A 25,682-nucleotide genomic window follows, 5' to 3' on the forward strand; every position below is an offset into this window, starting at 1 on the left:
ACAGGACAAGGGGTAATGGGTTAAAACTTAAACAGGGGAAGTTTAGATTGGATTTAAGGAGGAAATTCTTTCCTATTAGGGTGGTGAGGCACTGGAATGGGTTGCCCAGGGAGGTTGTGAATGCTCCATCCCTGGCAGTGTTCAAGGCCAGGTTGGACGTGGCTTTGGGTAATATGGTTTAGAGTGAGGTGTCCCTGCCCATGGCAGGGGGTTGTAACTTGATGATCTTAAGGTCCTTTCCAACCCTAACTATTCTATGATTCTATGATTCTAATGGTTACAGAATCAGAAAGCACCAGCTGAACTGTAAGGTGCACTGCCCTAAGCTGTATACTTAGAAGAAAGAACGGAAACCACCTTTACACAAGATTTGAAAAGCAGAAAATCAACTTGCAGTTCAAAAAGTTGCAGTGATGTGTCTACAGTAAGCTGATGGCACAAAACACCAGTGAAAGCAAGGGCCATGCCAACCTCACATCCTTTACCTTTCCTAAGGAGCAAACTAAATAAAAGTTAGCCAAAGTGGTAGGACTACTACAGTGCAATGCCTGCAGCACTGCATTCCCTGGCTTGTAGGGCAAACAAGGAGCACACATCCTCAGCTGACTCCTATTATTGCCTTAGGACTGCTGCCACCTTCCTACATCACAAGTAAAATCAAACTTCTCCAAAAGGAATTGTAGACTGAATATGGAGAACCTAACTACGATGTCACTTCTTACCTCAACAGAAGGCACAAAGAGAGCAATGGTAGAAATACCCAGCTTAGCATAAAAAAAGATGGAGATCCATAGCCCAGAGCACGTAGCTGCAAAGTAAAGATTAGGTGTGCTGGGTTTAATTTTACCATTGACCTAGGTGGACAAATATTTTGCCATTTACATGCGTCATATATAAAGTGGTTGTAAATTATATGGCTCTTTTGATGGAGACTTTGGGAAAACTCACATATATTCTAAACCTTTTTGAATGAAAAACAAGAACTATGGAACAGAAAATAGATTGAAACTAAAAGGAAACAGAACTCATTTACACACACTGGAAATTTGTTTTGGAAAGTAGTACATCTGGTAGAAAGATTCAACATTATCATGAGAAATGGCAGCATATCTTAAACTCTGCCTGTGAAAGGGATCACTGAAAGGAAATACCTTACCATGTCGTCACAAAAATGAAAGCACTTGAGCAACTCAAGTTATCCCAAGTATGCTGTTAACATGAGACATTGAGCCAAGTGAATTTCTGGACTAGCTCCACTGAAGACAGCCTTACACCAGGGATAAATCTGATGTATTGTCTATTATAAGTAGGCCGCTCAGTAGGCCTCCTGCCAATATATAAAGCCAAATGATATGGAACAGTGGTAAATAAAATAAAATCAGGTAACCGATTAGGAACAGTTCACAAAGTCCCTGTGTGGGGTATACTTATCTTCAGAGCTGTTTATCTGTCAGCCTGTCCGCGGCCATACATATCTCTATGCATGTTAACAAGATGTGCCACTAGTCTGTGCAGAAGTGTTGCGTATTAACTTTTTATGACTGTTAGGAGCAGTTTGTCACATTTCGGGTTTTGAGAGTCGTCCAAAACTATCTTGCTGCTCACTCCATAACATAGCAGTCAGTGAGTTTACTATTTGTAATTCTTAAAATATTATTGGAGTTGCATATAATTCCATTTAGCAATAACTGACTTTTAGCAACTCTCAACTGCATTCAAATTACAGCCTTCATATGTAGGACAGCATTTACTTTGTGAATCTATCATTACTGAATATGTACATACGTACAAGCACATATCATGCATGCAATCTGTGTTCTACCCATAGTATAATGATATGACAATAGCATTCAGTACAATAAATAGTGTGTTAGGAACTTGGCTAACTGGAGAGTCCAGGGAAGGTCCAGAAGGTCTAGGGAATACCATTTCAAAAATAACAGAGAAGCAATTTCGTCTAACAGACAGCTGTCAAGAGACGTGGCTTCTCTTTCTGCTACTTTTACTTGCCTTCAACAAGCAGTCACATTCTTCAGAACTAGACTTAAAGGCATCACGTCTTTTGGTGAAACACTAGACAATGTGTCGTTACCAAATTACATAGTTATGGCAAAAGCATGTGAAAGAACAGAATTGTCCTTTCCGGTGGATGCACACAGTCTGCTGGGAAAGAACTAGAATGGATTTTGCAGAGGGAAATTCTGCTGAAATCCTGTGATGCTGCCAGAAAACACATGGGTAAAGGTGACCCAGAGAACATAACATATTTGGAGTTCAAAAAAACTTCTGATAATCAAAGGTTATTAGAGAAACTAAATTGCCATGGTACTGGAGGAAAGGTCCATTTACAGATGAAGCCAATTAAAGGACAGGAAGCAAAGACAAGGGCTTAATGGTCTCTTTTCAGGTTGGAGAAGAGTCAACAGTTAAGTCCTACAAAGTCTGGTGCTGGGAGTGGTTTTATTCAGCTTTTTCAATGACCTGAAGTAAGAATATACAGTGACATCTTCAATTCTGTGGATGATCATAATCTGTCTTAAAAAGTTAAATGCTTCATCTGTGCCACAAAAACACTGGAAGGGCCTTGCCTTGTGTGGGCAAAAGAGTCACAGAAAAGCTTCAACATAGACACAAAACAGTGTGCCTATAGGAAAAACAACCTAAACTATATCTACACAACCATGGACAGAGAATGAATAGTTACCACACAGGAAAGAGGTCTTAGGGTCACTGTTAACATTTCTTCAAAATTATCAGAATCTGGTGGGTTGTGACCAAGATTTACAGTGAAAGCAAACATGGTTATTCATCAAACCCTTGAAGCTAGAAGCAGGGAGTATTGAATAAAACTGCTAAGAACTTTTTAATAGCTAGAAAAAAGTATTCTTTGTAGCCATGATCTTCTGTAACTTGTTTGCATGCAGACTGCAGAGGCATAGGGCTGTCAGCAGCTTTGGCAAACTCACACAGAGAGGTCCATAAATGGACACTAATAGAACTAGGAAAGGTTGGACGCTAATACAACTGTGAGGGTACAGAATGTGGCCAGGTTTATATTGCTGTCCTTCTGTCACTGTCAGACACAGGGTAGTGATCTAAATGAACTATTTGTCCAGCTGGTATGGAATTTCTTCCTGCCTTTTTAATGACAGTTATTTTATCAGATTTATTTTAATATTTATGATCCATCACTCACTATCTTTATATTTCAATTAAAATAAAAAACAATTGCCAAGTCCTAATGGATGTCATGTAATATAGACTTTTTTACTGCCTTTTGAAGGAAAAGCTTTTACTTGGGGCAGGAATTTAATCTTCAGGTATTATTAAGTTTATTAATTTTTAAGTATGTGTTTATCTTGATTTCCCATTTTGCTGGTTTTCAAATCAAGGGAATTATCATTATCTGAGATGAATACCTTTACAGAGTAGGGCAGTTGCTTGTCAAATGTCTCTCAGGACAAAATTGGACGGAGTGAGGAAATGTGACACCAGAAACGAGTACATGATACAGTGATAATACCCCTATATTCACATAGCTTTCCCTCACTTATTTTTACATTACTAGCACTGGAAACCATTCAGCATTACATTCCAAATTCTAAAAAATAATTAAAAAAATCAGTAAAAGCAAACTCTCCCCCCCCAAAACCCCAACAATGTTCTGGCGGCTGATTTAAGCTGAGATTTTTTGAGCAAACAAAGCAAAGATACCAGTTCTGCTAGGTAACTGTATATATGCTGTCTTGTCAGTGTACTTAGGAGTAACTGGAGAGATGAGGTATTTCAATACTGACTCATGTCAAGTGTCCTGGATTTTCTACATTTATAGAGGAAATATTAAAGGATTTTTGTACCACTTGAACCTTTAAAGAATGCCTTCTAAACTGCTTTATTACATTAGAAAGATAACTTTTGGCATAGCTGTAATGTAAGGGAATGCTAGGAACCAGTACTGCAGAATCACCTTGCACTGAGTAAGATTTCTGGTGTCTTGAGTCATCAGTATAGTGCCTACTCACAGCTGCTGGATACAGAAATGGGTTTTGCGTATGCATAGTAACATTGTAAGGACTTGCTTATAGAAAAGCTAACAGAGAAGCTTCCATTGCCTGGGCTTGCCTGGACTTTCCATTCACTGCAAATATGACCATTTATTTTTAGGATTTTTTCTACCTTTATTCATTTATTTTCACTATTTTCCTTATTCATGCTTTCAGCATTCTTCAGCTAATGGTCAGGAGCATCTGTGAGACAACTTTCACTGATATTTCCTACTTGCAGTAGGATACATTCTTGCTATTCTGAGATTCTTCCTTCCCACATAGGCAGATAATAGATCATTAAATGAGACGTGAGGAAAGGCAGTTGTTGTAACTGCCTACCTTTTTAATATATTTGCAGTACCTAAGGGCCCCAAAATGTAGATAAAGTAAGAAAAGGCCCTCATCTCAAAATCAAGTCAACATACTAAATATTGATAAAAGACAAATAGCCACAAATCAAACACAAATAATCTTAATCAGGGGTTTGGATTAATAAATACATAAATATATGTGAAAAAATATCCTACTCCCACTTCAAATTAACATATTCATTCATTTGGGATTATTATTTTTAACCTGCAATATTCATGTGTCAAAATAGTATCTTCTTTTTCAGGACACAATGGCAATTCTGTTAATAAATACAGGCCTCATGCTGCCCAAATGTTGGTATACAAACACAAAGTCATCACCAGGTCTGAAATACTGGGATAAATGAGAGGCATCTAAGAAGCTGACAGCAGATCTGATTTTGGATACCTACAACTCATGGACACCATCAGTGTTAACAGGAAGGGCTGAATAAAAACTAGGGAAAATACCCGACAAATCTTAAGCCCACATGGCAAAACAATGAGTATTTGTGCGGATTTCACAGCAAACCTGATGAAAAAAAGCTCCGCATCAGCTACAAAGCCCTCAGAGGATGGCTGCGCAGAGCCTCAAGCCACAGGCTCCGGCCAAAGCCTCCTTCCAGCAGAAGCAGCAGCCGGCCGGAGGGGTGGTGGGGTGCTGTCGGAGTGCTGCCGGGGCCTAGGCGGCCTCTCCCGGCCCCGTTGCCCGCCCGCCCGCCTGGACCCACCTTGGGCATCCGGATGTGCTCCATGGCGGCGGCCCCCGGCAGAGCTCCTCATGCACCTCCAGCAGCCGGCGGCTGCACGCACCCGGCCTCTCTCCTCTTTTCTCCTGCCAGTCCTGCTTTTAAAAATAGATATAATTATTTTTAATAATATATTTATTTTTTATTTTTCCTCGCGTTTTCCGGCGCAGGTAGGAAGAAAAAAGGGAGGATTTATTCAAAGCCGATAGCGTGCTCCGATGCTGGCAGGTCAGCGGCTGGCTCCACCTCCCCGGCAGCTGCCATGGTGCCCAGCCGGCGGGGATGCTCCTCGCCCGCTCCGGTCCAGCCCCGGGCCCAGCCCGGCCGCACCCGCGGGGACCTGCGAGGCACCCCCGAAGGGCACAGCCTGAAGGAGGCTCTACAGCCGTTTGTTGTCTTGCCTAAAATGACAGCGCTCCGTCCTTCCCTTCAGGAAAGATAAGACCAGAAACACAAAAGCGAGCTCTGTCTGACATCGCCTCCCCCTATTAATTTTCTGTTCCCTGGTCCAGCATGTACAGTATCTCAAAGACAAAAGCTGCACTTACTGAAACTGAAGCACTGAATTTTGTTTATCTCCAGCTCTGCTTGTCTGTTGTTCTGTAATTCACGATTTTGCTGCATCCTCAGATTTGCACAAGGGGAAGTTTTTCATGACATGCAATTTTCAATCTTATGCCTGAAATTCTTATCCCATCTTTTGCCTTGCCTGGTCCAAGTGAGGTGTTACTTCTTGGAGCATAAAGAAATGCTACAGAGCTGTTTTCCCCAGCTTACCTGTGCAAAGATGGAGAACAGTTATCTCTAATAGTCTTTGAATCGCTATCATATTCTGAGCACAAAAAGAAACTTTTCAGTATATATGCCAAAGTGCAAATTGCTAGAGGTGCTAATATATTATTTCAGATAAACCATAACCTTTGAAGCCTGTCAAATGCCCGGGTATTCTGTATTAGTGTATTCCGGCAATTTTTCACAAACAGGGACTAGCCTCAGAAAGGGATGGACACAGATGTGGAAACCTGTCCAACCACGCAAAGGCCATGGCAGAACTGCTCTTCTCTAGAGCAGCAGAATCTCCCTACATATCCTCTCTTGCCTGCAGACAACAAAGCAAGATGAATTTGTTTTGTGAAAGATAAAATATGGGCTGAAAATAACACGCGTTTACAAAAAAATGTGAATGCATTTTACCCCAAGGAAAGGGAACAATGGGTATAGTCACACTGTCGCCAGCCCTGCAATGTTTCTCCAATCCTACCACTTTCTTACTAAGGAATGGCTAGATCGTTCAGTGTCAGTGAGATGTTTGGTCAGATGAGACAGCAGCTGCACTGTCAGGACTGGACTATAAGTCATTCCCAGATGTGACCATTCTCCTTCGTTCCTCCCCTGTTTTGGTCCATTTCTGACCTCCTTTTTCTCATAGTACAACTGCTGTTACTGAGCAGGAATGGCTGGAATAACCATAATCTGAGACACCATCAACTGGATGAAAACTCTTCTCTTCTTGGAGTTTTTAATCATTCCGTTTTATTCTGTTCACTCAGATCTGAAATGATCGTTGGAGGTACCTAGAAGTGCATGAATTGCATCAAGTGTGGATCTCACAAGACTTTTGATCATTGACATATTTTGCTATTTTAGGCCAGAGTTAATCAAAATCAATTAAGAATTAACCATCCATGAAATACGTTTCCTTTGCAGTTATGGCTGACATGATTCATTGCATACGTTATCATCTTTTGGCATTTGCTACAGCCAGTATGTAAGTAAAGTTGGAAGAATGAACTGTTATCCTTTTAGTCCCCAGAGATATTTACTTTTTCTCTGGTACATCTTGTGATTCATTACAGCCAAGTTCAAATCCTACTGCTGACGGCAAGAAGACTTTCAAAGTTAAGTTAGAATGCACTTTATCTCTGCTTCACATTCATCAGTAACTGCAAAATTAAGACATTGCTCAGAGGAGACTATTTATGCAACAGTCAGTTGCTCAACATCCCACCAGAGGTTTTGGCTTGTCTTAGACTGGCAAAATAACTAATGGGCAAGCACAGAAATAAACAGAACATGGGTTTAGACAAAAGTTATGCCTACTGCAACTGTCATGGAAAGCTGCAGTAAGCACAATCCTCTGAACATTCTCTAACATTTTTCATTTGCATTTCACACTCATGAAAACTGCTGTTTTAAAAATCCTGGAAATGAAATCCTCTGGGCACAGTAGAGGTACATTGAGCGTAGCAACACAAAATAACAATCCATAGCCTACTGCTCTGACTCAACTAAGGCGCAGGGGCAAGAAAATCAAATTGCCATTCCTACATAGGTTTTGACCTCTCTGCTGCAACTACCAACAAAGTTCTTGATTAACGTCACATGAAGAAGGCAGGTCACTGGGGGCTAGAATGATATCAGTGGATTTTCTGTATCCATAAGCAGCAGAGTCAGCTTTCAGTCTCATCCAGTAAAACCTGAGAGCACATGCTTCGCTTCCAATATGTAAGAGAATCCTAGGAAGATCAACAGTACAAGGATGTTACTGAAGAAACAAGAAGCCTTTTGAAGATTTTTAGCCCCCCTCTTTCCAACACAAAACCACATTAAGAGCACGTGGCCTTAGCAGGCACTCTAGCTTTGCATTGCTGCAGCTTCTTTCCAGATGAGCTTTCTGTGGTGCCAAGATCCCAGAGAAGAGATGTCCATGCCCTACGCTAAGGTATGGATCTGTAACAGGCTCACAGCCTGGCTGAGCTGAGCTGAGCTGAGCTAACTGCTGCCAGAGCAGCAAGGCAGACCTCCTAGCTTGTTTTAGCTGCATGCCTCTGCTTCCAGCTCTGCAGCTCCCTCTGCCTATGCTCTGTCTTGGTATTTATCTGGCTTTAGTGCCTATAAGCCAGGTGAATTTGCTGCGCTATTTGCTTTGTTTTAGCTGTCTAGCTTCACTTATTTTTGTGTGATGAACTGGCTTCCTGTGTGGTACAGAGGCAAGGGGGCCAGCTGAAAGTGAGTGGTGACAGGGAGCCAAGTTACAGAATAAAAGGGGAAATAAGAAAACAAAACCAGAAGAGTTGGGCTGGGGGTTAGTGAGGAGGGGTAATTTCATTCACTCATGAAATGTGGCAGGCATTCATACACTGTAGCATCAATACTCCTGTTTGCCTGTTACCTATTGCACTACTGATAGCCTCTGAACAGCCAAAAGTGCAATTTGTAGGTGCCTTGACAGTGTATATGCCCAGGATAACTAGTACCATCTATTTAGAAACAGTGTGTTTATATTTGTTTCATAACTTTTGAACTTTTTCAGGGAACATGCAAGTTTCTCATGGCAAATGCACTTGGACACAGAAACTTCTCACCCAGTTAATCAAGCAGGAGCTGCATGTGAAAAGGTAAAGGATGCAGGGAGTAGCTTTCACTTTATTGTTTAACTCAGCTAACTGTTACTAGGTTTGACCATTTCACACTTCCTTCAAGAAGTACTCAAAGCAATCTTTGATTTTGCCTTGTTACAAAACAGTGTTGTATTTTTATAAAAACAAATTTACGCTGGAAAGAATACCAGCAGATCTCTGAAAATCTGAATGGTTTTGATTGTATTCTGCAGATAGATGAACTGATATGATATATGATATATGATCTATACATGACATATGATACATCATACATAATATGTATCAGGCCCAATGTATAACCGGCCTGAAAGGCATAGTAGGGAAATAAAACAGATGAAGTTTTAGTATCACTCAGGATGTCCAGTTACTTATATGGGGATTCCCCCAGTTGAGGAAACTGGTAAGATTCTGGTGAACTGATCACTGTTAAAAGAGAGCATTTCAACAAGATTAGAATAGTTAATCCAGCTACTCTGAAAATATTGTATTTTTCATAACAAAGCATGTTAGGACAACCAACAGTGTTGGGACGTCAGCTGTGGTATACTTAAGCTGGTATATATCACATAGCAGTTAAAGGAATGTATAGCAGTTAAAGGAATGGGTCAGTTGTTAGAGCAAGGATTGTAGGGGGAAAATGGAGATGGAAAGATGTGATTCTCAATATAGCCAGTAGGAAAACAGACTTTTCCACAAGATGATTCAAAGCTCCTAAACTCTAGAAGTAGTGAAAATACTGCTTAGGGATTTACCTCATTATGCAAATCAATATAGAGAGATATTTCTACATACTCTCTTTTGCCAGTTAGACAGCTCAGTGAAAAGCAATTTATTAATCTTGGCTTCTCAGCAGGACACTGCTGTAATCAATTACTATACTGGGAACAGAGAACTTGGAAGAGAGTCCCCCACCTCCCTCCATAGATTAGCTATGCTTGAATACATCTGAGCAGGTCTGCTTCTAAGTTAAAACTTCAACTATGTACAGAAAGTTAGAATAAAGCTGATTTATTAATTTTTAAATGTATTATTTTTCATTAAACTAACAGAGAAATGTGTTTCTTGCACTTAAAAATGGTAATTTTTAAAAATGGGTATTTTGCAAATGGCTTTATTACAGAGTCAGGTATCAGCCATGAGTGAAAGTGAGTAATTGAATTCGCTTTGAGAAGAAGTGTTAGGCAGCTGTCCCAGATCCTAGCGAGACATGTAGGGATTCTCCAAATTGAAGTATCTGTGATAGTCTGACTACCTTTATAATATATTATCCAGAATCCTAGCCAAGAAGTTTTCCCTTAACTGATACTAAAAATATCTACTTTTTTAAATACTAATTTTTTATCTTCTCAACCCTTGCCATTGAAATGTTCAGTCATGGGCTCACCCACAATTTAGGAGAAGGAAATGAGACTACTGAGTTCAAAGAAACCACAACTGTGTATAGTCTGAAGCAGTATTGTTCAATGAAAAATAAAATCCTGAAAGCAAGGCAGCTTCCAACATTTTCACAAAGAAAATTTTCTTAACTTATGGGATTGCATTAATGGTCTGCCCAGAGCATTTTCCCCAACATGAGGAAAAAGAAATGGACATAGTATATTTGTGTTTAGGTAAAAAAGAACAGAGAAGAAAAAAATAAGTGAATAACAGGGGAAATGTATCCCATGGTCTTTGTACAGGAATTAGCTAAAGCTGTTTAAAATACTAAAGAGTTAGTTTATCCTGAAAGTCCTCATTGACCTATGATGATTGTAAGTCAGTGAAGCAAATGTGGCCTTTTCAGTTATGAGATTTATGCATGAGTTCATGATGACGGTAAATTATTTTTTATTACTTTCAAAAATTTACAGAATCTCCAAATTTATATGTAGGGAAATAGAGAAATAGCATTTGTTTCCAAAAAATACAGAATAAAAGCTTTGCAAGCCACGTGAAAGCATATTTTTATAATACTATACTTTTAGAATTTGTTTCTCTCTGAACTTGAAATGTAAACCTTAAGATTAGGCTTAGGCTTTTTTTTGTTTTTTAATTAGAAACAATATTATTAATTAAGGTGCTAATGCAAACACAATTATTTGAATGTCTACTCAGAACACCTGAAATTGATGTGATTCCTACCACCTTACTGACAAGCCATCTCTGTAAGTGGCCAGAATCAGTTTTGGCTGACTAATGCCTCTTTAAATCCTTCTGAATTTCTAGTGATTGCCTTGGCCTTTTATCTACCATAGTATTAAGGAGATAAGCTGACACTGTGAAAGTTGACAGTGAAGTCTCTCCCTTACTAACCTTCTGTGAAAAGGAGGTTCAGATTATGTGATAATCTCTAAACTACTGACAAGCAATTTAGGATTTGATAAATGGCTGATTAAGCAAGGGTCATAGAAACCTCAGTGTTCAGTCTGAAAGGGTGTTATGATTGAATTCACATGTGCTTTTCCAAAGCTTCTTCAGTTTCATATTTGAATTCACTTTGTTTCACTTCTGCCTGGTCAGTATGTTTTAGGTTCCACTACTGCTTTTTGGGGTTGGGGAAAAAATTAGATTTTGGGGTGGATTCTGAAGAAAGTTTGAACCACTTCTGGCTTTCCTGGGCTGAAAGCTCTGAGGCTCAGGAAAGGTCTTCTCTCTAACTCCTGAAAGTTTCTCGCTGTGTGTAGTATTAGATTTATGTTCCTTATCTTTGTCAATTATTTTCATGTGTTATGCATGAGAAGACAGTGTTTGCTGTAATCTGTTCCCAGAGTGGAATGTCCAGGGTATTGTTCCAACAAATTTTTGCTCACTGGTCACAGTTAGGGTCCATGGATTACCATGGTTGAAAGGTTCTCATCTGAGTGGAAAGGATGCAATCTCTAGAAAATCCATGTGTGAGATGAGATGTATCATTAACTGAAGATCACTACAGATATGGTTGTACATAACTATCCACTCTGAGGTTAACAGTTAACTAACTTAATGATTATAGTCAACACACAAAGCATATGCCTACACTGTATTTTTGCTGCATGCCACATCATGAACTTACTGAGCAAGTTGTATTTGCCATCTTACATCTCTACTGCTAATCTACGTCTGTACAAGTCTCAAGTAAACTGGCTCAACAGCTATTCCATGCCCTTGGTGCCCACAGGGGGCGGACCTCTCTGTGTTGATGCTCATCAGCCATCTGCCTTGTGCACATTAGACATCACTAGCTTCTGTAAATGCAGTGCTTTAGAGTCTCATCCTTTTTAGTCTTTCCCTCTGTTACAGAAATGCTACTGCTCACTGCTGCTGTTTTGCATGCCAGGCTATGTCAGCTGGACTGATGCTGTTAGACCATGCCAAAAGGGACCCCAACACGTATCCAGAACTGATAATCATGCAGAAACTGCTGCTAGTGCAGCTGGAAGAATCTGTTAAGGATATGCTCCTTTAACAGTGAATGTTGGGTCCTGGTCTGGGTTTTGGTTGGAATCCATTGTGGTCTCCTCAAAGTCAAAAAAGAGTGTGTCTCTATTAAGCCAAGAATGGGACTGTATCACTGAAGCTCAAGCTGACTATTGGGACAGCAGAGCTTGCGCATGTGAAGATTCACATCTGAAAGCTTCTTTTTCTAGTTACTGCCTGTCCTTCAGCACCAATATATGTTCTCATCATTTATCTCTGTTGAAAAGAGGGTGAACATCAGCCTGTAGACCTTCTCTACTGCCCATTCATACTTGTTGCTGGCCAGCCAGTTTCCACAGTAATACAGTTATTGTTGGTGTGATCATCATGGACAGCTCCTACTATCATTTGGTCAGCATTGGCAGCATCCCCAAGAACACAGTGACTTAGTCATTGTCAAAATTCAAAGTGGGAAAATCAGCAGTATTTACATTCTCACCCACATTGTCCCCACATAACTGATGCATTCATAGGCTTGTGATAGCAAGTCTTCTGAAAGTTTTAAGTTTTCAGAGACACTCTCTTCCCTTTGGAGTACATCAGCATTCAATGAGCTAGCCACTACTTCCAGTGTAGGTCTCCCTGCTACAACGGGTGTCTAGACAGCTTGCAACCTTATGGCCAACTTCCTATACAGCCAAAAGGGAGAATTTATTCCCGTGCTTTATTTCATGCTGGGGGATTCTGAGGGATAAACAAAGTACTGGTAGTCCAACACCAGCAAATTATACCTGCCTGTTGTGCTTTATCTACTGCTACTCTCTATCAGCCTCAGACTTGCCTTCCAAAGGGGCTGTCCACAGCTGAATCTTAGGGCAGGAGCAGGCCTAAACAGAGCACATGTCCTTATATCCCTGAGTGAAGTGTGATCAGGAAATGTTAGTGAAAACAGGGATGAAAAGAAGGAGAGGTTTTGCAAATGCTACTTCACCATGGATTTACTCATAAGCAGAACACATGAAATTCCTTCCAGTTCCAACTGATGTGGGTTATTTGCCATCCATGAAAGCTATTTTCCATAAACCCAAGGTGCAGTGTCACTTCGGCAGAGGGAAGCACATGACTGGCTGTAAAAGCATGCCTACAGGAACCATTTTTCATTAGGAAATTACCAGAATGACTGTAAACATCCATAGTTGCCAAGCTGACACTACTCTATAAAGCACAGGAAACTACCACTGAAGACTCCTGTTCTCCTGTGTCAACATGATGTATATAGAAAAACTAGTCCCGAAGCTGCTTAAGGTATTCATGCTGAGCAGGTGCCTGTCTCCTCCCCCTTCTGTCCTTCCTGATGGTGCAGGGACGGTGGCTGAGGAAGAGGTTAATGATTCAGCTGCTATGATAGCCTCTCAAAGTTGAAGACATCCCAGATGGGCCAGAGTTCTCAGCTTGCATCCTTACATACAGATCAGGTGATAAACCCTCTGATGTAGTGTCTTCCTTACTACAGATATGGTATCACAGCTTCTTGTGCTGTGAACGTGTTTGACAAGCTGCCCCAGGAAACCTGCTGTGGGTGCAGACCTGCCTTTGTATTGTTCAAACTGAATCAGAGCCTGTTGGTGAGTCTGACATACCCAGAAAGTACAAAGCTATTCTACTGTCAACAAAATCTTCAGCCCTTTCCTAACATAACTGGGCAACTATGCAAGGTTTTTTTCTAGTCCTCAGGTCAATCTTGTGTGTCTAAAAGACATCTTCTTTCTTGCTGAGAATGATCAGCACAATGAAGAAAGGACCAGATCCTGAACTGATTGCTTTCTGATATGCAGAACTTAAGTTTTTCAGCATACTGTTTGGTGGTTCTCATGGGGAATGAGGGCATCTCCATGGTTTCCTGAGAACAGAACGCTCTGGGAAAATGCTGAGATTGTTTCAGAGGGGAAGAGACTAGCACTTGGCAATACATGTTTCTCCACTCTCAAGGAGTGCTCTGCTACAGAAATTTCCTCCCAGCAATCCCACAGTAAGTCTGAGGTGGAGCTAGCTCCACTGCCTCTGACTGCATCTGATGGGCAGGGGGAAAGTGAGGAAGAAAGAGCAAAGCAAACTGCCAAATTGACAAGGTAGCAGTATTCTTGTAGACTGGTGTTCAGGGAATGGATGCCTGCTTTGTTGTTTCACCTGTGCTGAACTTCAGAAATGTCTGTCTGTAGCATTCATTACATATTGTTAAATGGAAAATAAATTTCAGAGAACAATTTCTCTAGATCTCCAAGTGTACAAGCATGGCTTCTGTATTACAGTCTCTATGATCTTAGAAAATGTTTGTATTTAATTGAATTATTTAGAGTCTTAATCTTTCTGTTGCATTTTGCAAGAGGGAAAGTTCAGTTGCATTTTGCAAGTGGGAAAGTTCAGCAACATTTTGCAGAATCACACAAGAAAATACTGGGATTCAAGATAACTCTCTCTTAGATGCTTTGGGTTTTGGTGTTTTCCTTTCTTGGCAAGGTATCTACTTTTTGTTGGACAAGCTCATTTAATATATATAGCCCTAGAAATTTACTATTTTTTAAGCAATCAGGGTACCATAAAGCTTGCGACTGGAAGGTCTTCATACCAGGATTAATAAGTCATGCTCTATCTTAGTTCTGACACTGAGCAGTGATGAATCAAATTACACTGCAAAGAATTGCTTTTAGACTAGTGTAGCCAGTGTCCAACATTCATTTGCAAGGGTGCTAAGTGCTATGTCTTATACAGCATTCAGAGCTGAGCTGCGAATCCAAATGCTTATAGTGCTGTTATAACTAGTTTAGTTCTGTTCTGTGTTGGATGTCTTGCTTCTCTGGGTAGTGCTAACACAATCCCTTTTTCTTGCACTTTTTCTATTGGGAAATAAATACAACCCATGTGTGCTCATTCTTATGAAAAGCATACACAAAAATAAAAATACTAATTGTTTCTAAATCCTTGTGTTCAGGCCCAGTGTTTCCCGGGCACTGTTACAAAGATGGTCAGTGCTCTCCAAACTACTTGAGTAATTAAAAATATATTCACCCTTTGAGAAAGACAAAGGACTGAAAGGGACCTTCTGGATCATCAAGTTAATACTCATTTACTGTGAACTACTCCATTATTTGGTCTTCATGAATTCAACTGGCTTCATTTAAGACTGGTTACTTTATTTCCCCCCTCCATACCACTCCTACAAAGAATTAGGTACTGACTCATAAGTCCCAGCAAAAATGTATTAATGGGCTTCTTATGCCAACAACTTTTGCCAGTCTAAACAGTTCCTCTCTTTCTCCCTGAAACTTACCCTTTGAAATAGATGCTGCAATCATACTTCCCATCAGCCTTCAATTTGCCGAGATAAAAATTCTCTTTCGGGAGTTTCTATATTGCAGATCGCAGTACAGTATATATACATCACAAGACAACATTTGGTGAGGGCCATCTTCCTGTGACAGCTGGCAGGTCTTTGACTAGATTTATCTTTGCACATTTTCAAAGATCATGTCATCTCTTACTGATGAAGAGTAACCACAGGAGTGGAACAATTCAACCATTTTGTTGGTGCCTGCCATTCATCGTTCAGAAGAGGAAGTGAACAAAAATGTCAAAAGCAAAACCCAGTGGCAATTGTAGGAAGTTATCTAGCTGATATTTTTCTTTGAAGAAACAACTTTGAAAGATCAAATGTTATAAAATATGAAGAGAAATTATGTATAATATCCAAAATACATTCCATTCTTATTGCTTAAAAATTTAGTTTTGTCTCATAAAAAAATAGCTTCAAACATGTTGTTCTTTTCATCAGCTTCAGAGTACATATATGTATAATGCATACTTATATATGAGGTATACACATGCAAACACAGATGAGCAAAGACATACACAGTGTACCTAGTCACAGAATCTATAGCATCTTTGCAGGCAATCACAAGCCGCAGTTGTAAACATTATTTTCCATGGGGAATATTAAAGTAATTAATGAACGCTGTTGTCATGCGAGATGGAGCAGAGTGTGCTGACATTATGGTTTCCCTAGTGGTATAACTGGGACTGAATGATTCAGCCAACTTTCTTCCCACCACCCTAGGCTGAGCTAATCTTAAAAATGTGTCAGTATATATTTATACTCCTTCTTTTCCAAGGGCAAAAGGGCTGTTTAAGTCTTCCACATCTGGCTGCTCTCTCCCACCCTTTTCCTGTGGGAAGTTCTTCTCTCACATCTATGGTCACAGAGAAGGGGAAGAATAGCTGTGTTGAGGAATACAGCAACCCAAAGGTCAGTGGAACCTTCCTGGGAAAGCTGATTAAAAGTATTGCTTTACTCTGAAAAGTGATTTTGTAAAACTTCCAGTTAGTTCTCTGAGTGACAGAAACATGCTGAATTGCAGGATTTAGGAAAACTGGAGGTTCTGGTAGGTAGGAACTCTAGGGTACAGTGGAAAACTGCAGAACAAAAACTAATATGTGTGGTGAAAATCAAACTAAGACTATTAGTTAATTAAGACCAATGTCATTGATGTAGAATTGCCTTTGACATTAAAAGCTACCTGACTGAAAGCTGTGGCACAAATCCTGTTTTTTCACAATGTGTTTACACTGCACAATTGGCATGTACTGCAGAAAAGCCTGACCAAATGTTAAAAGATCCAAGTTTGCATGTCAGGAAAAATCTAACAGCAGTGACCCAAAGCTTTACATGAATAGTTACCAGAATCCAGAATCAAAGACTTGTTTGTTAAAAGAGTAACTTTACTTAGAGGTTTGTTCTTCAGTGGAATTCCAGAAGCTCAGTAAGACAGCCTTAGCAATTCACTTGTACTGCTGTATGTTATTGTTCTCTTTTTTCTGCTCCTCATACCAGACGAACCTCCATGGGCGGCCCATGCTGCTTTTGTCCAGAACTCCACTGAGTAATGCATATAATGCATATATGCATAAATAATGCATGCAACTTCTGAACTCACTGAGCCCCTCTATACAGATCAGACTGCAAATCTTGCACCTATTTCATGTCTTAGACTCAGAAAACAAAATCACTACCCCATCCTAATTTGAGGGATTACTTCCTCCACTTCTTTCAGATTAAGGTGTCCAACTGATGCCCAGTTTGTGTAGAAAAGTAGAACAGATGAAAAGAATCCAACCCTCGTAATCCCATAAGGCACATTTCATTCTTTAAACGTGCCAAAACTCTTGTTGTTTGGTTTGGCTTCAGCAAGTCACCTAATACATCTTGCTGTGGCAACTCATCTGATTCATTATGCCTAATCAAACCTTAAGTATTTAGGCAAATTCTGACCCCAGAAGAGAATATATTGAGCCTGTGAACAGCATCTGGTACAGAAAGCTGTAAAGCAGTGGTTTATGTATGCAACTTGCTGGTAACTGTAACAAAAAGTATGCTTTCTTTGCTGATGAGACTGGGCAAGTTTCTTGGCATGTGTGCCTTCTACTTTTGGAAGTTTTATCCACATGGACTCAGTTGCTCAACAGCTGAGACTTGCCTTATGATGCTAGAGGTAGTTGTTGGTTACCTCAACATTGTTAACTGGAAAACAGCAGCTTTCCTGCCACTCCCCCTTACACTCCCCTTTGTACACCCCCTTGAAGTCTGAAATGGGAGGCCTGCTTTATGCAGCTGAAGATCAAGTCCTGCCAGAACTTTTTTCCTACTGTTATGGAAAAGCAATAATTCATTTCTGACTCTACATAGCAAAGATCTCTAAAGAAAATAAACCCCCAAACTGTTGGAAAGATTAAAAATTGTAATCCAGTGTACACATAAATACAGTTTTAAATCTTCATACCTCTTTTGTCTGCAAGTGCATAACGAATAATTTACAGAGATACACTACCTTTCTGTAGTTTTCTGCATTTAAATATTCTTTCGTTGTTGTTCAGTCTAATAAAAATACAGTGGTTTTTATTTATGAACACAGATTAAAAATACTTCTTGGATTTTTTTTTCTCTTTGCAAACTTTTTTCCCGTCTGTGTTTGTATTTGAAAAGTTTAAAGGACAATCTGTCCTGCATAATAAAAGCCCTTATTTGTCTAGCGGCTAAATGTATTCCAGGCAGCCAAAACGTGAAGCTTCTGTTCTGCCAAGTGATTCTGTCATGACCTCATGGGTATTAACCTGTGTGCAAGAAAGAACACCTTCATTTTTGTCATCTGTGTTCCTCACAGAATCACTGACTGTGAGTGACATTGCCATGAACTAGGTGGAGAAAGGGGAGGAGGCTAGAGCCCACCCCCCTCCCACCAAATCATCAGCCAGCACAGCTGACAGGGACACCAAAGGCACCACTAAGTACCTTTCTTCAGATAAAACTTCCCTGAACATACTGCTACCAGAATTAATGTACCTACCCCATACATAGCTAAGTACATGTAAGCAAACTTTATTTTATAAGGTGTGATATCTTTGTTAGTAATATTGGGTTACTTAGAGAAATGTATTCTTTCCCTCTCTTTTTCTTCCTTGTGACCCTGCTTGTCTGCTTCTTTGAGCCTTTCTGTATAATGCATGAATAAGACTGATAAGTCTGTGCTAATATCGTATATTTTGCTATACACATTAGTTACAATCAGGACTGTAAACTGGATCTTTTAGATCCAGTTAGCATGTCAGACTCCAAAAACTGGGATAGTTTTTTTAAAGTCATCAGGTTTTGCAATGTTAAATTTTGTGTTAATTATCTTCAGAGCCTCACTTGGATCAAGATATGTTTTCCAGGTTTTTCTTTACAACGTAAGGAGAAATTTTCTCCCAAACTTCAGACTTAAGGTGTTGAAGAAACCATTTTAAGACTTATGGTTAGGACTTATGAACTGAAAGAGGGTAGATTTAGATTTGATATTAGAAAAAAATTCTTCACCATGAGGGTGGTTAGAGGGTAAGGAATAGTTTGTTCAGGGAAGCTGTGGATGCCCTGACCCTGGAAGTGTTCAAGGCCAGGTTGGACAGAGTTTTGAGCAACTTCTGAACAATGTAGTGGAAAGTGTCCCTGGCCATGGCAAAGGGGTTGGAACTAGACTATCCTTAAATTCCCTTCCAACCCAAACCATTCTATGATTCCATGATGTGATTGTAGAAATTGGTAGCACCAATGCGTGTTAACATGACCCAACTCTCAAAATCTCACAAAAATCTACACAGCAGTCTGAAATTCAGAAGAAAGGAGGTGGTTATCTCTATACATATGGCCCCCACTATATGATGGATTTCTTCTCCAGGTTCATTTCCTGTACCACCATAGACATAGGTGACTACCTTATTCATTCTCACTCACTGGTTATTAATTTTTCATACTTGTATCTAGTTATTTGATCTGGTCAAACCATTTAATAGTGGACTGGCCCACTAAGACCGAAAACTGGGAAAATAAAGCTACTTTAAGGGTTTAAATGGAAAATTACATGTTCAAACTTCAAGAGTTTGTTTACTACATATATATATATTAATATATTAATACTTATCTCTTTAAGATTTCCTTCTGTCTATACATACCAAAGGACAATCAATACTCAGAACAGAAACAACTAAAAAAATAATGTAGTGAAAACCAGAAAGGTGAAAGGAATATGTTAACAGGGGGAAAGACTATAATTTACAGAATGAGAACCCAGTCTTACACCCCCTATCATATCATTCAAGTAGAAGATTGAAGAGTAGGAGAAAAGAAACAGGATAAGCCACCATTTTTATCTTAGTTTTGTACATGTGATAAAAATCTTATTGCTATCATCAGCTAAAGAATGGGGTAAAAATGGTCATTTGGTATTTGTGCAGTAACAGCACATAGAGTGCAGCAATAATAAGCAAGGTAACTGGAAATTTCACAAAACTATCTTTGTATCACAGATTTGGTGAGACTAATTTATTCTGTGGTACTTTATTTTAGCACTGATTTCTGACATGTAATGCGGTATAATCACATAGAGGACTTAGTACAGCTTCATATTTCCAAATCCAGCTACTCTAAAAGTACCACCCAGTATTATTCATAAGATTTTATTCATTGCACATATGATGTACTGACACAGGTTAGAATATTTAATTAAAACTGTTGTCCTGCACACATGGCAAGAGCAAGAACAAATAACTTGCTGATTGCCAGTTGTTTGGCTGGTTTGAAGTAAGAGACTCACAGTATGAGAGCTGAATCAGTTACAGATGCTTGGTTTCTTTCAGATTTGCAGTTCTGTAAGAGTTTCCCTGCAGAAGGAGAAAGGCAAAACCTAGCCAGGTTAAAGCTGGACTATGATCTGCTTTTGAAGGAAGCTCTAGTCTCAACAAGGACAAGAAAGGTACTTTTGAGTTTTTGCATATGCCAGTATCTAACAGCGTAGTGATGGTGGCAGAGGTTTCATTCACCTGGACTAATTCTTGTCTGTTTGCTTGTAGTTATGGAGATATGGAGCTGACTACTGATCCCAAACATGCCCAGGAACCTTTGGTATTTACCAATAAAATATTCTTGGGTGTGTTTGTTGTCAGCATGGAACTCCATGACTCTGTTTCTGATCTAGCTGGCTTAAAGCAGGACTGTGAGTATGTTTGTGAGCTGCAGTTTCACATCTGACTGTAGGATACATGCATTCCCTGTGAGGCTGCAAAACCAGCAGACAAGAATAGCTGCTATTTGCTCTAATTACGTGATACATTAGTACTCACTAAACATTTGAATCAGAATTGATGCATTTACAAGTGGCTAATGATAAATTGACAGCTGATGAGTTTGAACCCCCAGGACAGGAACTATTCCAAAGCAGACACTTGCCTTGGCTGCACAGTCAGTGGGAAAGGACTTTGGGCAGAAGGAAAGCTGTGACTGGGCAGGACCTGTGAGGCTGCATTCCCTGTGAGGCTGCAAAACCAGCAGACAAGAATAGCTGCTATTTGCTCTAATTACGTGATACATTAGTACTCACTAAACATTTGAATCAGAATTGATGCATTTACAAGTGGCTAATGATAAATTGACAGCTGATGAGTTTGAACCCCCAGGACAGGAACTATTCCAAAGCAGACACTTGCCTTGGCTGCACAGTCAGTGGGAAAGGACTTTGGGCAGAAGGAAAGCTGTGACTGGGCAGGACTACCAGACCTCCCAGAAACAATGTCGCTAGGCTTTGTGACACTCTGCTGCTTTTTACAAAAGCAGCTATGGGTCTGTCAGCATTTCAAAGCCACCATAGCAGGGAAAGACATCTCACGTTAACAGAGCAACACAGTATAATTAGACCTGAGATAATATCTGGCCATTCCTCTTGTTAAGGTAGCAGCATTTTCAAACCCCCATTAATACTGGATGTAAATATTTAATTTCTGACTTTACAGACAGTGTTGACATGCGCTTATACACAGTGGCTTCAGAATGAAACTTTGCAAAAGAAAAGTCCTTTGGTGGAATAACTGGAACCTACACTATTATTTTTTTTAACTGACAGAAATATTGTTATTTGTTGTGGAAAGAACTATATTTAAGGCAGACAACTCCTTTCCAGAAGAGCAAATGACACTTAGATCCAAGAAATTTACAGAAGAGTTTACCCCAGCAGTGAAACCTTTGTTATATGTGATCCACTGACAGCACGAGGTTTGGTTATCATGATGAAAAAACAGTTGTAAACAGTTTAAAGATGTCACATAAAAACTCAAAGACAGCAAACACTTTTTTTTCAGAAGTCAGCTGCATCTTTAGTTCTGATGTTCATGAAACAACCTCTGTTTTCTCAAAGCCTACAGTTAGGGATACATGCATGTATGTATATGTATATATAATGTACATATGCATGTACATGTGCACATACACACCATATACAGTGACAGAATATCACAGAAAAGAGATGAGCAGATCCACAGTCAGATTTTTAAAAGGTATTCCCAACAACTGTTAGGATTACAGTGTTGAGGACTTATGTAAATAGAATATCTATAAAAAGATGATGATTGTAAGATTTATTCCAGCTATTCTTAATGTTACTTATTCTTAGTGTTGGCTATTATTAGCCTAAGACTATTCTTAGTCTTAAAATTAGGTTTTTTTAAAGATATCTGGCCCAGGGGAATGATTTGAATTATTTAGGCTGAAGGCGAGTGAGGCACAAAACCTCTCCGACCTGCGGACAGAGAGCTGCCGAGTCCCAGACATCTCAAACAACTATGGCAAGGCTTGTGGGAAGAGGCAGTTTATTAAGCTGATGGACAACACCAAAGGAAAAGAAGCACCATACAGGCTGGTGCTGTATGCCGTCCTGTGGCACTTTGCTGCTCTCAGCAATATTTTGCCTATGATGTATCCCAAAACTCCCGAAGCAATATCAGTATGCCAGGTGACAGCCACTATAACTCTTTCCCCGTCATTCCCACCACTTCTAGGCGCTTCGCCCCAGAATCCCACACGGTGCAGCGCATGATGCACCACCCCACCACATGCTCCTGAAAGCTGTCCTGGAAAATACATCCAGCAAGCGGGAAAGGGCGACCGACTCTGAGCAGCTATTCCTCCTGCCTTCTGACATGGTGTCAGGGCGACACCCACCCAGGTGCTCACCCGTTTAAACCCGTGTGGAAATTTGTTTCTGAGGTTAGAAAACCCCGGTGGCTGTTGGTAACGTGAACTGGGAGACAGCCGTTGGGGGACGGTAACGGCTGCCCCTCGGCCGTTAGGAAGTGCAGACACTCTGAAGCGGGCAGAGGCCCAGCCGCGCGTCAGCCTCCGCTCCCCGAGAGACATAGCGGGAAACGCGGCGCAGCCATTCGGGGAAAAGGCGCTGATCTCCTCGCCGCACCGCAGTGCCGCCCAGCTGAGGGGGTGGCCTGGCTCCTGAGGGGAGGGGACGGGAGGGCGGGAAGGGAAGGGCTGCGGGCGGGATTTGCCGGCTCCGCACGTGTAGGACGGCCGGGCATGGGGGCTTTCTGAGGGGAGGAGAGCGCCGGTTTCCGCCACTGGCTCCGCACCTCAGCACAGCCCGAGCCGCCGCCGGGAGCCGTTCTCGTAAGTGGTGCCCTTCTCCCGCCTTTCCTTTCCTTGGGAACGGGTGGGCTGAGGGGCTGGAGGAAGCGCCGCTGCGGGTGCCTCTCGCTTGGCTCCCTGTGTGCGGCTGGAGGGGCTCTGCCCCTCCCTTCTCCGAGGGGGGCTCCGCGGAGCTAATCTTAGTGCCAGGTGGGGAGGGAGGAGGCCTTTTAGCATGCCGTGGGGGAAAGGGCACTGGCAGTTCCCTGTCGACTCTGGTCGCCGTTCCCACCAGCGCTCTGTGCCACCGGGGAGGGTGTGGGGGGCTCTGGCGCCCCCGGGCAGCGGCACAGTGGGTGCCAGGCGTCCCTGAAGGCTGCGAGAGGGACTTGTCCGCTAGTCCTGGGGTAGCATCTGCGGCTATTTGGAGGGGTGGGTAGGTGAAGCCGCCCTCCCTGGGTTTCCTGCAAACTCTCTCAAGCACTGCCTTTACCTGCAGGTGCTACCCCTGCAGGATTTTACTCAGTCCAAAGCTGAACAATCGCAGTTTAGAAAACGTAACTTTCTGCCAGCTTCGCATGTTTAAATATAGAAATGTGCTTGAGGTATATGTCATCCCATGTATAGTGCTACTGGCAGCTGGAGAAAGCTAATCCAATAAAATAATGTTTGAAATTTAACCTGTCTGAAGCAGCAGAACACATTTTTTCCTTTTAAAATTTTGGTTATCACTTGAAATTTATGATACCATTTGGATGATGAGTGTTGTGGAACTGTTGCAAGTTTTGCTTCTGGATGAACTCCATTAATTCAGCTGAACTAAATTAGTTTTGGGGTAGTGTGGGTATCTCACCACTTGGTTCTCTGGTTGTTATCCTGGTGCTTAACACTTCATTCCAGCAAAAGTAACTAACTTCTGCAAGGAATAGAAGTTTCCTCAAGTTTGGCCGGAGCTTTGAAAGGGGCTTCCTCAAGCCTACCCTCTGCTTCAAGTATATTAATACCTAATGTGTATTTATTTTAAAAGCTTTCAAACACATTTTTCTTTGTGTTCTTCCTAATTAAAACCAAAACAAATACATTGAGAGGCATTCAGATGTTTCAGAGCTGGGGAATGTGAAACAAGGGGTCATATGGAACTTGTATATATTGGAACAAGCTGATGGTAGTTTATTTATGCTAGAAAGACAGAACAAATTCTATGAAAAGTTTGTCGACACTGTGCAGATTCAGTGCACAGTGGATATTGGATTAGAATTTGGATTACACAGTGTGGAAAACGTTTTGAGTTCTGGTTTGTGTTACCTAATGGCATTAAAACACTAAGATTGACAGTAAAAATGGGCATAAGGCCTATACAAAAACTAAATTTGTTTCATTTACATCTATAATGTCCTATATAGTCAGACAGAAAAAGACATGATGCCTTGCCCTGCTCCTCTAAGCACTTGTCCACTGCTGCAGTTGATTCTATTTGACATTGCCTCTGTCCACACAATTTTCCTAAGCCCCACTGGGCTCTGAGACAAATTGGAACAGGAATAAAATAAGCCCTCAGAAACATAAGTAGCTGTACTGGTATCTTTTGAAAGGTGCAGTGACTTTCTGTGTGAATGACACAAATTTTTTAGTCTTTTGCCATATGTTACAATGAAGATTATCCATGAATGGAGTAATCTCCAAGTCATGTTACTAAAATACAATTTTGGATTCTTCAGACTTGGATGAAGGTTGGCACTTTATAAAGTTTTAATGCAATGAAGTTTTGATTTCAAATCTCAGTTTGTTGGTTAGTGTGAGCATGCTAAATGGTCTCACCAAGGTTCTTGACGTCAATAAACAATGTACCTGATAAGATGAATGAATATGTAGTTTCTTCTAGCTTTGCACACATTTGTGGATTAATTCAAAGTCAGTTTCAGATTTCTTAATAAATAAATGTATTTAACATGTTTTCAACCTGTCTATATATAATTCTAACTTTTTTTTAAGCTTAAGGTTCTAGTTAAAAAGGTACTTTAAGGCTGACAATGGATTTTCAGTCAATGTATTATGCTACTGATGCCATTTATTAGCTGCTTTTATGTTGCTTTTTTTTTTCTATATGAATATATTGGCATAGTAAGTGGCAGTGAGTACAAAAAGGTAACATAAAAAAAGAATAATAATTTAAAACTTTTTAAGAACTTTTTCACTTATAAGTGTTTTGGCAACTTGTTTTGAAGTGTTTGGCAAGTGCTTTGAAGGAGGCTGTACTCTGCTGTCGTGAGACCTCACCTGGAGTACTGTGTGCAGTTCTGGTGTCCTCAACGTAAAAAGGACATGGAACTGTTGGAACAAGTCCAGAGGAGGCCATGAAGATGATCAGGGGACTGGAGTACCTCCCATATGAAGACAGTCTGAGAAAGTTGGGGCTGTTCAGCCTGGAGAAGAGAAGGCTGCGTGGAGACCTCATAGCAGCCTTCCAGTATCTGAAGGGGGCCTATAGGGATGCTGGGGAGGGACTCTTCATTAGGGACTATAGTGATAGGACAAGGGGTAATGGGTTAAAACTTAAACAGGAGAAGTTTAGATTGGATATAAGGAAGAAGTTCTTTACTGTAAGGGTGGCAAGGCACTGGAATGGGTTGCCCAGAGAGGTTGTGAATGCTCCATCCCTGGCAGTGTTCAAGGCCAGGCTGGACAGAGCCTTGGGTGATGTGGTTTAGTGTGAGGTGTCCCTGCCCATGTCAGAGGGGCTGGAACTACATGATCTTAAGGTCTTTTCCAATTCT

The 25,682-nt window shown here is 40.7% G+C and overlaps 2 protein-coding genes and 1 long non-coding RNA gene across 4 annotated transcripts in view; 2 read left to right on the plus strand and 1 right to left on the minus strand.

The window, feature by feature from the left end:
* The window catches only part of MTMR7 (myotubularin related protein 7), a 43,476-nt gene extending 37,979 nt beyond the window's left edge, over positions 1 to 5,497 (minus strand). For both annotated transcript variants that reach the window (XM_061370918.1, XM_061370900.1), the window contains exon 1: positions 5,128 to 5,497. In XM_061370918.1, the coding sequence (XP_061226902.1) occupies positions 5,128 to 5,151 (24 nt within the window). In that variant the 5' untranslated portion in view covers positions 5,152 to 5,497. The remainder of the gene's footprint in view (positions 1 to 5,127) is intronic.
* The window catches only part of LOC133221866 (uncharacterized), a 120,322-nt gene that overhangs the window by 38,236 nt on the left and 56,404 nt on the right, over positions 1 to 25,682 (plus strand). The window lies entirely within an intron of this gene.
* SLC7A2 (solute carrier family 7 member 2) overlaps positions 22,821 to 25,682 on the plus strand; it is a 53,322-nt gene continuing 50,460 nt past the window's right edge. The window contains exon 1 of the mRNA XM_061370931.1: positions 22,821 to 22,950. The gene's annotated coding sequence lies outside the window, so the exon portion shown is untranslated. The remainder of the gene's footprint in view (positions 22,951 to 25,682) is intronic.

The sequence above is a fragment of the Neopsephotus bourkii genome, unplaced genomic scaffold (assembly GCF_033783945.1).
Source record: "Neopsephotus bourkii isolate Nb327-2 ecotype Australia unplaced genomic scaffold, CSIRO-AGI_Nbou_v1 NB_168, whole genome shotgun sequence".
NCBI classification, from domain to species: domain Eukaryota; kingdom Metazoa; phylum Chordata; class Aves; order Psittaciformes; family Psittacidae; genus Neopsephotus; species Neopsephotus bourkii.